Source organism: Rattus rattus, chromosome 1 (genome assembly GCF_011064425.1).
Source record: "Rattus rattus isolate New Zealand chromosome 1, Rrattus_CSIRO_v1, whole genome shotgun sequence".
In the NCBI taxonomy this organism is placed as follows: Eukaryota; Metazoa; Chordata; class Mammalia; order Rodentia; family Muridae; genus Rattus; species Rattus rattus.
Window position 1 is genome coordinate 144,981,548 of NC_046154.1, and position 12,263 is coordinate 144,993,810.

The 12,263-nt window shown below is 39.8% G+C and overlaps 1 protein-coding gene across 1 annotated transcript in view; it reads right to left on the minus strand.

Annotated features, from left to right (window-relative positions):
• The window catches only part of Arfgef1 (ADP ribosylation factor guanine nucleotide exchange factor 1), a 94,225-nt gene that overhangs the window by 62,321 nt on the left and 19,641 nt on the right, over positions 1-12,263 (minus strand). Inside the window, exons 6-7 of the mRNA XM_032906650.1 lie at positions 9,160-9,436; positions 4,903-5,004 (exon numbers count right to left, since the gene is read on the minus strand). Of these exons, the coding sequence (XP_032762541.1) occupies positions 4,903-5,004; positions 9,160-9,436 (379 nt within the window). The remainder of the gene's footprint in view (positions 1-4,902; positions 5,005-9,159; positions 9,437-12,263) is intronic.

A 12,263-nucleotide genomic window follows, 5' to 3' on the forward strand; every position in this document is an offset into this window, starting at 1 on the left:
AATAACCCGCTTAGCGGACAGAAGGTTGTTCTAGAAGTACTTAAGCAGAGGCCTGCTTTTAATATACACTAACTCACTAGACTGGGCTCTGACGAGTGTTACAACACGGAGACATTTTGCTGAACTTCCGTTGCTATCCACCTCTTCTCAAACAAATACTCAATTCTTTTTGATAAAGGCCAGAGGACTTGTCACTAAAATCAAATACAGATAATATATGAAGTGTGTACTGAGACTGGGTCCTGGATTTAAAAAAAAAAAAAAGAACACCAGAGGCACATATTTGGGACAAGTGGGAAAATTCTTAACTATATTAGATATTTTTGAAAAGATGGCAATTTTCCTAGGTGTGAAAATAAAATTAAGGTTAAGTAAGATTAATGTCCTTATTTACAGAAAATATATTTTATATCTGGGCATTATACAGGGGAGCAATGTCATAATGTACACAACCAATTTTCTAATGGTTCAAAAGACCTATGTAGGCATGCTATGCGTAAACACATAGAGTAAAGGGAGCGAAAGTGTTAATGAATAAAGGTCCTCATAACACTGCTCTTTGAAGTTTTCTCTATGTTTGAGACTTTCCTAAGTAAAGTGTTGCAGCATGAGAACTTCTACTTCCTAATCTGTAGCTGTATTAGGTACTGGCAAAGATTGTTTGGTAAGACATCAGACCCTACATATCTGGGGTTTTATAAGTCAGTGTGTACTGTACCTATGCATGGCTGTGCTACAATGATACTTTATAAAAATGGGGAGGGGGGCTGCAGATGTACCCCAACACTACAACACTGGCCTAGGATGCTCCAGAACCTAACTCCACCCCCAACACTCTCCAAACAAGCAAGAACTGGCGCATGAGCTTATAATGCACCAACCCAATTCACAATGCACTGTTTTTAAGAGGATATATGGAAACGGAACATTCTTATTTTCTCTGTAACTATAAGGTTTTAAATGTTTTAAGGTTTTAATTAATATTCCTAATACTGTAGACTCTTTAGTCTCTACACTTTCTCACTGGATGACCTTGGGACTTCCACTATCAATTTTAATAGACTGACACCTGCCACGACTCACAGGCTCTCCCAAGGGTCGTGTGTCCAGGGTTTAATACCCAGCTGGCAATGTCAGTTTGGAAGCCTGGGTTGGAAGTAGGTCACTGGGGATATGTCTGTGAAGGCTGCCATTTCCCACTTACCCCAAATACGTGCCTTCTGCTCTTCCCGCCACATACTCCTAGCATGACATTCCATCTCACCACAGCCCAGAAGCAATAGAGCCAAAACCACACCCTGGAACTGGGAGCCAAAATAATGATTTCTCCCAGATACTCATCATGTGACAAAAGGACTAGGAACGTGAACACTAAGAAATGACAGTTGGTACTGTGGTTGTACGAGCAATGCAAGTCAAAAGTTTTGGGGGAAAGTTTTTAGGAAGAACTTGGAAAAGTTTGGAAAGTGTGCTAAAGAAAGCCTAGAACAGTGGTTCTCAACCATCCTAATGCTGCGACCCCGACCCTTTAATAGTCCTTATGCTGTGGTAACCCCCAACTACAAAAGTATTTTGTTGATACATCATAACTGTAAATTTGCTCCCTTTTTTGAATTCTAATATAAACATCTCTATATGAAAACTATCTGATATGTGACCCTCCCAAAGGGGGCATGACCTACAGGTTGAGAACCAATGGTCTAGAATTTGGTAAGCAGACTGTAATGGCTAGTTTTGGTGGCACCTCAGACAACCAGACTGCTGCTTATGGAGTAACCAGTGAAGCCTGAACTCGTGTGTTGTCAGGAGGGTATGAGGAACTGGCCTAGGAGTATCTGCATTCAGTCATGAGCACCTCTGCTACCTCTGCTGTATGTCTTTACACATGCATGCATACACAGGTCTACCTCTGCTGTATGTCTTTACACATGCATGCATACACAGGTCTACCTCTGCTGTATGTCTTTACACATGCATGCATACACAGGTCTACCTCTACTCTATGTCTTTACACATGCATGCATACACAGGTTTACCTCTGTTCTATGTCTTTACACATGCATGCATACACAGGTCTACCTCTGCTCTATGTCTTTACACATGCATGCATACACAGGTCTACCTCTGCTCTATGTCTTTACATATGCATGCATACACAGGTCTACCTCTGCTCTATGTCTTTACACATGCATGCATACACAGGTTTACCTCTGCTCTATGTCTTTACACATGCATGCATACACAGGTTTACCTCTGCTCTATGTCTTTACACATGCATGCATACACAGGTCTACCTCTGCTCTATGTCTTTACGCATGCATGCATACACAGGTCTACCTCTGTTCTATGTCTTTACACATGCATGCATACATAGGTCTTTACACCATTAGAAAATTGGTTGTGTACACTATGACACTGGCAAAAATAAAAGTGTCTACATTTTACCTGTGTCCTGCAACTCTGTAGCATGTGGCATTTACAGGGACAGACTAACTTAGTGGGGACAACTCCAAGGCTGCCAGCAATCAAGCTATGGCACAGTAGTTACTGCACTGTTTTAGTCAGGGTGTGTGAGAATTGGGAAGAAAAAAAAAATAAGCAAAAGGGTTTGAAAGCTTGCAGTTTGGCCAGAAAACAAGCATGAGCCAAGGCAGAGGGCAGTGGCTGGCTTTGGACTCTAGGGTGCATCACTACATGCCCTGCACACCTAATGTGCAGCCATAGGGTTTACTGTTTGTCCTGAGGCGATGCAGCATTTCTTGGCTCCCAGTCCTCCCTATGGAATGTGAATTTATATATCTCGCTGTTTGACCTGAAGGGACTCACAGTTACGGATTTGCTTTGGTAAAGACTTTTAAACAAATGCCCTAACTGTTAGTACTTTGGGAACTCATGGAATTAGATTAACCGCATTTTACAACATGAGATGTTCATGAAACTTTCAGGGTAAAAAGCAGAGTGTTATAAACGAAAGGTCCATCACAGGCTCCTGTGCTGAGGCACAGCTCCTAGCTTGTGGTACTCTATTTTTTGGAGGTGCTATTAGTCAGTGGGGACTGGTTGAAGGAAGCAGTCCCTGGGAGATGGGTCCCTCACTCCCTCTTTTTGCTTCCTACTACCTTCCTGGAGAAAAGTTGCCTTGCTCTGGCACATGCTTCCTGCCGTGAGTTTCGGCCTCACTACAGCCCAGGAGCACTAGAACAGAGTCATTGAACTCAAATCTCTTAAAATGTGAACCAAAGCATATCTTTTTCCCCTTGTGTTACTTTCTCAAGTACTCATCATAGTGACACAAGCTTACTAACAATGCACCAGTAGCACCTGCTCTCTGTTTAGGAAAAGTGCTAATTTGCACTGTGTTCATACACATGACTATACAGATACTGTCAAATGCAGTGTATCAAAAGCATGAGTGCTTTTCCCCAAGTACCTTCTATACTATCACTTAATTCTGCCAATAGTGTCACTAAATATCTAATGTACTGAATTTTATAAATGGGACGCTACCAATGAGACAAAGAGGTAATAACACCTTAGAAAAGCGTACTTTAAGTGCTGTCCTTTAGCTAATTTTTGGTATCTTAACTTTTAGGAGTGTTTCCATCCAGAGCTGATCAGTATGGCTCACTGAGTCCAAACATTTGTATAAACAATTGGCACCGTGGTGAACCAACTTTTCTTTTGGGAGCCTGGAATTTTAGTGCATGTTAGGCAGAAAGTACAATTTGTCAGCAATGAAAATTTTAGACTTGATGCCTAAAATACATAATAAACATTTTGATAATGTTAACTAATTTGATACTGGAAGAATTAAAAATATCTTCATTCCTCAAAGTAGATAGCTGATTTCCTCTAGAGTTCATCTCCTATCTCTCCTGTCTCTCTCTAATGGTATCACTCTGTACCTTGGGCTGTAATGAGCTTATCAGTGAGGACGACTCTGGTGTGGAGTCTTGTGAGTCTCCTCGGTGACTCGCCACACCGTGGAGCAGCCCTGGAGCTGGCTGTGTATGACACACTTACTTTCTCTTCTTTAGCTACTTAAGTGGATCTAAAGACTGTCATCTCAGTGTTCCTGCTTTCTTTCACTTTCTAGTCTTACTATAATTAGACCAGACTACTGTGCTCATCTCTTAAAGGGCTTCCTTTTTCAGATTTGGTTTCTTAAAGTGTAGATTTTCTCATCAAAATTCTCAGTTCTAAAATCTCCAATACTGATTCATTTGTCCTAGAATAAGATCCAAAATCCTAACCTTGGAACTTATAACCCTGTTAAATTGCTTCCATTATTTTTTTCTATTATATGATATCACATTTATTATAGGAAATCCCCTTTTACATCTAATCATCTCTTTATTGCTACCCAGACACTCAATGATGCCTGCTATCAAATCTGTTAACACATATCTGCACAGCCCTTCCTGTAGTTAACAGCAACCCCAGAGTAAGTCAAGTCCAGATAAGCTAAAGAAAGGTGACTTTAAAGGAAAAAGTGGCAAAATAAGTAAAAAATGTAAAAGTTTTACATGGAGAAAAAGTCATAGCTGAAGTTACTACACAACTGTGGAGAAAGATGTGCTTCCTGGTTTGCTGACAGACACAGACTCAGATGTTCTGACCACAGGGCATGGGAAGGCAGTAGGCCTGTGCGCCTGTGGAAAGGAGAAGGGGTAGACACAGGGTGTGATGCTATCTGGTGGCCGGAAGCCTCCACTAGAGATCTTAGAAAGCAGTCTGTGTGGGTTGGGGAGGGGCATCCTGCATGTGGCAGACATTTACATACATACAAACACTAACTTCACAATTTACAATTTTACTCCTTTGGTTCCATATTACAGGGTTTCCATGGTCAGGTGAACTCCTGTAAAACAGAATAAACTAATTTCAAATGAAGTACACTACCTCCAACAATGATGTTCACCATCTCTTCTACAATGCTCTGGACAATATCATGTGGCTTTTCCTCACAGTCTCCATCATACAACATATCATTTTTAGATAATGCTTTGAAAGACAAAAATTTGAGACATTATTTTAACTTTCTAAGAAACCTCTACCAGACATGTATAACGAAACACTTTTTTAAAAAAAAATCAAATGGGTATAAATATTTTGGGACACTATCTTGTTAAATTTTCAGAATTTGTGACCAGGTCAATATTCAAGTATTTTTGAAATTCAAACTCACTTTTGATCAGCTATTAAACTACTATTCAACTTAATGAGATTCCATAGATTAGTCCTACAAAGAACCAAACTTCTAAATAAATTCTAAATGTTTATCATGTAATCTAAATGTTTATTATGTATTCTAAATAAAGCAAAATGTTTATTATGTATTCTAAATGTTTATTATGTATTCTAAATAAAGCACTTTCAATGTCTTGTGCACATTAACCTGTACTTAGTACGTATATGTGGGATGATGTCACAGGTGAGGCAGGTACAAGATAGAAGGAGGCCTGTCATTGGAGGAGAAGGAAGGATGGGCGGGAGAAAAGTTTGAAGGAAGAGGAGTGGACTGGAACGGAAAGGAGGAAGAGACAGGAGGGAGAGGGAGAGAAGCCATGGCAGGACAATATGGCAGGTGACGTTAAGATTCTTCTCTGTGTATTTACAGGTTGTTATTAACGTTCTTAAGGGATGGGTAGTACTGGGCTTTGTATGTTTAGGTGGGCAAGTATATCTTATCAACTGGGTCAAAGGTTATTGTGTTGTGTGTTCTTTCATGTGTAGATTTTCACGTGTAATGGAGTGTGGGGCAGCTGGTCTGGGCCACCACGGAGTTGGGATATGTGTTTCTGGCACGGAAACCTGCCTTGGGAACTAGATAGGTAGGGAGATTGCTGCCAGGCTCAGAGAGAGAGGCCTTCGGCAGTGGGATATGGGATGGTGCAAAGCGGGTGAGAGGCTTTGCTGACTGAGAATTAAGATATCCAGCAGATATCTTAGGGCACCATGGTGTCGGATCCTAGTGGGACAAAAGACAACAATACGTTTTTTATATTTTTACAACACCATATATATGTCTGTACTAAACCGTATCCAACATCAAACTAAAGGAACTAAACTTTATTTGATATAAATATTAATATTGCGTTTTACTACAGAAAATACCTAAAGTGACAGATATTGAGCTACTTGGGACACATCAGTGTTTCTACTCCTTCTTTCTTCACAAAAGAATCTATATTTCCAATGTAAAACTGAATTCATGCTTTTTTTTTTTTTTTTTTTTGAAAGAGAAACATGTTGCAGGACTTCTGAGCAGCCAAAGAAAACAATGTAATCTGAAAGCTTGTCCAGGTAACTACAGACAGACAGGATCACAGCTGGGGCTGTTGAAATGCTCAAAGTATCTCAAGGTGGTTCAGTCAATACTTTAGGACACTGCAGGAACTGGAAACACCTCCCTAGACCAATGGCTTCCAACCACAGTAATGTCCACTGCTCCCCATGCAGACTATTATAAAGCATTATGAGGTGATAATGCTGTTTTCCCAAAGTCTGTCCTCGCTATGATTGTACTGCTTTTAATCTACTGCCTCCATGTCCTACACAGTAGTTAGTATCACACATCTGTTAAGTGTGTTCAATCAGTAAACATACCAGAAAAAAATTAGCCTTTAGATCCCTCTGTGGGAAAAGAAATCTTATGTGTAGGAACACTATACCTGTTCACCACCATCAGACCCTTTAGGTAGGCTAAACGCAGTAAACACATTAAAAGCAATAGCTACATCTATCATAATCCTGAATTCTAGCACTCAGAACACACAATACAGAATGCTCAACATCTGTCTGCTGAATATAATAAACAAACAGAATCCCACCTTTGTCAGAGATCAGTCCTTTGAATCAACTTAAACATGTAGTGAAAAGTGGACCAATTTTGTCAAACATATTTTAGACAAAACACATGCATTCACTGGGCAGTAGCTTACCTAGTGTGAATAGCTGGTTTGCCTAAGGTAGCCTTTTCCAATAAAACAAAAAGACAACTGGAAAGGTAGCCCAGTTAGTAAAATACTTGTCATGAAAACATGAGCACCTGAATCTGATACTCAGAACTCATTAAAAAAAAAAACAAAAGCTCAGGTCAGCACTAGGGAGGCAGAGGCAAAGGCAGGAAGATCTCTGTGAGTTCAAGGCTGGTCTATACAACACATTCTAGAACAGCCAAGGCTCCATAGCAAAATACCACCTCAGAACAAAACTACCAGCTGGGTATCAAAGGCAAATGATACGCTCAGCCTTACCCCAGGAGACCTTTTGTGCAGGAATACATAACTGTACTAGGTGCTAAGAATAAATAGAGGCTAAATGCTGACCTGTAAAGAAGACATTTATACCATCACCTATAAACTGCAGATGAGGGAACCAAAATATGTAAGAACTTTGAAAGAAGAGCTGAAGAATGCTATCTTTCTTCTAGGCATGATGCAGACACTCCAATCAAGGATCAAAGCAACTGTACTTGCTTACACACAGCTTGCACAAGAATGGACCTGTTAATGGTCAGCTGGATGGGGTCTTTCTCCCAGGTCTGACTCAACTAGTGATTATTGATAGATTTCAGAAACTGGGGAGTCACTTACCACTGTCCACTGCCATTAGGGCTCTTTGGTAAGCCCACGATACTCCAATGGAGAAACATATACTCAGTCACATTGATGGCCCAAGTTAAACACAGTGGGTCACAAAACAAAAACATGAATATGAAAAAGGAACTTGCTTGGAGAAGAGGGGTGAGGCTAGAGTAATGGAAGTACTGTACACATGTAAACTGGGCTTGGTGGTATATACTTATTACATCGGTTCTGGGCACAGGCAGATCCTTGGGGGTTGCTGGCTCGTCAGCCCGGCCTCACTGGGGAGTCTTCAAGCCTGTCAGAGTCCCTATTTCAAAATAAAATGGGTTGCACCCAAAGAATGATGCTTGAAGTTGACTTTTGGCCTCCACACATGGATGTACACACATCCACCTATTTATGCACCTACTGAGTTGTAGTAAACACGATTTTAAAGAATGTCGACAGCTGAGGTCTTTCTTCAAATTAAAAAGAAAAAACAAATTTTAGATGAAGTCTAACTATCCAGAACAGAAAGTAACACAATTTCTACCATTTTTCAAGTCAGGCTAAGGAACAAGAAAAGGAAATAACTCAAACTCCCTGGCTGGCTCAAAGAATAAAGAGAAAAGAATTTCATTTGTTTATTTCTATAGAAAAACCTATGTAAAAATTAACTTTATGACAATATAACTTCTTTTCCATGGAAATGTTTTGTGGACAATGTACCACAGGCTTAGGGAGTCGGCTCAGTGGATAAAGTGCTGCTGTGCAAGCATGCAGAGCTAAGTTTAAATCCGTACAGCCCACAAGATGTCATCTGTCTGTCTGTAGTCTCCCACAGTGAGGCGGGAGGTGGAGACAGGAAAGGCGCTCCAAGCTCCCAGGCGAGCAGTCTGTCTTCAGCAGTGTGGAAAGGCAGACTGACATCTAAAATCTGTCTTCTGACCAGACATACGCACTGTGCCATACTTGCACTCACACACATCACACACATACACATAGATTTTAAGAAGAAAAATATTGAGAGAGAACATCTTAACCTTGTTGACTACTGTAGCTGTATTTTAAACAAACTTTTTCTATGTTACTTGATTAATCAAAATTGCTTTTAAATTTACTTTTTTTTCCTAAAACAGGTACTTGCTGTATAGTCCAGGCCAACTTCAAAGTCATAATCTTTCTGCCTCTGCCTCCCTAGTACTAGGATAACAGACACAATACGTGTGATGAAAATGATGTTAAATTTTCAACCATATTCTAAAAGCCCTTACTGAGTGGACCTTTGCTATAAAGCTAATGTGGAAAAAGAAAATCAAAGCACCTATATAATCTTGTAACAGGTATTTATGATTCTTTCTAGAAAGGTGTGTCTGTTCCCAATGAAGTCTACACAGCACATTAATTGTGAGATGCTGATGAAGGGGCAGTGTCAGTAAGAGATATGGTGCAGGTTTTACCACTGATAGAAAAAAATCACATTATCAAACTATTGGTAGCCATTACATCATTTTTCTACATTTCAGCGAAAACCCATCCCATCATGTTCCTTAAATGCAAGCCCCCCACAGCCCCATCTCAAGATTACTTTCAGCTGCAGTTGCCTGATCAGCTTCTGTCTGTTCATTCTCTGCACTGGAAATATCAGATCCGTTCTCAGGCTCTGTGTCATCTTGGAGACTTTTATCCACATCGTGTGTTTGGGGATCAAGATCCCCTTCCTGTTCTTGGGCTATATGATCAACAGTCTGAGGTGGCAAATATCTAAGATGAGGTGACTCGGGCTCGTGATGGCTTACTGGAGACTGTAACAAGTGATGCTGCTGCCGATGTCTTTCTCTTTCCATTTGTTTGGCTTCCTGTAACTGGAAAGAACAAAATGATTTCTGGTACTAGTAAAATAAGTAGCTTCATATTCACCCAACTACTTATTAACCCTTTGAATAAGGTATCCTTTTTCTTTGGGCCTGGAAATTACAGTCCATCAGAACCAACATAAAATATACTAAAAGAAACAATATTACTCCTTAAATGTCTGAAAATTGGTGCATAAGAAGAGGGAGAAAGTCCTCAGTAATATATATATTTTATTTGTCTATATTTGGTGTTCATACTTTACTATTTTTATTTATATGCATGTGTTCTCACAAGTGAATGTCACATGTGTCCCATGAAGGCCAGAAAGGGTACTGGATTATAAGCCATCTGATTTGGATACTAGGAACCAAACTGGGGTCCTCTGGAATAACAGCAAGTGCTCTTAGCTACTGAGCTATCTCTCCAGACCTTGTATTTGATGTGTGATGTTATGAAAATATACTATCTAAACAAAATAAAAACAATTTTAATGCTCCAAGTAGTAACTGGATTGCTGCCAATATATATTTACCTAAAAACAAATAAAAATCAATAAGAACAAAGTACAAAAGTACATCACACACATATTTATTCTCTTTCATTCTCTCTCCCTCTCTCCCCCTCCCCCCCCTCTTCCTCTCTCCCTCCCTCCTTCCTTCTCTCCTTTTAGTCTATGTACCTGGAAATAAAAACTAAGAAGATACACAAGAAACATTCATATGGGGTGATTAGGAAATGGGAAACAAACTTTCCAGCACATACCCTTTTGTAACATGTTCTGACATTATTATACAAACACTTTTTAAATTATACAGTGTATTAAACCATAAACCACAGTTGGTAAGTAAGATTGCCATGAGGGCTTACATCATTTGTTCAGTCATCCAGTAAGCATAAAAATAATTACACCTATCAATGTTTGACTTTTACTTTAGAAAATCTGTCTTTTTTGTGTATATAATATCATCTAAAATGAAATCCCAGTATTTCATTTTTTAGAATCTCATTGTTCCTTATGCATCTCTTTCACTCTTCATGAGCTGATACGAAGGATTATCATAGGGTTAATTTCCACAATGATAAATATTTTACAGTATTAAATAATATCCCATAATCTCCAGTAACATTTCAAATGATATAATTATAAGAATAAAATTGATTCTAATATCTAAAAAAACCCCTATGGTTAACAGTCCCAAACTCTTGTTTTACAAATAAAGACACTATTAGATGCATAATTAGAGTGGAGACAAGCTTCTGAGACTACTATGCAGCTTGCTCGTAATCAGAGGGTCTGAGAACATCACCTTTCAACCCAGTGAAGCTGTGTCACCAATCCAATCACTAAATTAGGCTGCTCTCAGCTTTGATGAGAGAAGCTTCCTTTGCAGTGGGCAGTGGTTAGAGACTCAGAACTCATCAGGAGAGCTAAGCATAAATGACTGTTGAATGCTTATCCCTAAATGAAACAGCTATGTCAACCTCTCCTGCCTTGAGGTCAGGGAGCAGGAGTGGAAGGAATGTTACGAGTCAGAGAGGGTGCCGAAAAGTGCCATCATATGCATCTTTTAGACACATGACGTGGCCATTCCTCTCATGAATTCACAGTTCAGTTACCTGCAAAACATGTACATCACCAAACCAGTCAGCAGTCTAGTGTGGGTGGAGAAGCTCTTAAGCTCTGCACCTAGGTGAGGAACTACTGGCAACTAATGGCAGCTAGGAAAGGGAGAATACATCTTCTTCAGGGATGCGGCCACTGGTAGGTAGCCCATGCTCCAGAGGATCTGACCATACCATGTGACTGTAGGTAACACTAATTAGACTCAGTAGTTTGTTTGTTTGTTTGTTTGTTTTTTAAGGAGAGGTAGAGAAGAACCAGGCAGTAGCAACATGAACTGGGAGGGTAATGTGTTGAGGGGGTGGAGAGGAATGATAATGTGGCTATGACTAAGATGCACTATGTACATGCATAACATTTAAAGAACAAACAACAACATCAAATGAAAAGCCACATTTCATACTGCGTTATAAGGAAATCAAGGGAGAAGTCTAAAATGAACTCTATGATGTTGAACTGGAAATGGAAATGTCAATATAAACATTTGGCTTTAAATATGCACAGAGAAAAAGTCACATATGCATGTAGAGAAGGGTGGAGGAGAGACTAGAATATATGCATATTTTCCACCTATATCTGCTCAGAGAGCCAGGGCCATAACTAGAGGACAATGAACATACTAGTTAACTTGGTGAACCCCAGAATTTGGTTTCTAAATAAATGTCCTTGCCCTACTGAAGGAGGCAAGCTCCTTGTTGAAATGGTTGCTTTCAAAGCTGAAAAGGGAAAAAATTAAAAATCAATAAAATAAGTGACTGTGTACTGAACATAAATTGGCTGTCCATATCATACCTATGGTGAGGCTCAGGGAACATCATGGCAATAGAGCAAAAAGACCCAAAGGATGGCAAGTAGTACTGTCAAGTGCTGGCCTTGGGACATGACACGGCTGTTGTGCACATGAACTCACAGCTGTAGCTACAAAAGGCTAAGCCAGTTAAAAATTTCAGAAAGGAATGGGCAGGTACTTCTGAGGGATTACCCCGACAGAGGTGTCTCTAGCTCTATTGCTGGGAAGCTAAAGACAAACAGAGCCTGAGGCTGACCCTATCTCAAGACAGACAGACAGACAGACAGATAAGACAAAGGAAGACTCCCAGTGTCAACATCTGGCCTCCACATACACATGGGAGCATGCCAGCATACTTTACACATATATACACACGAAATTTCAAAACAAAAACAAAAGAAAAAACAGGTCAAGAAAACAGAAA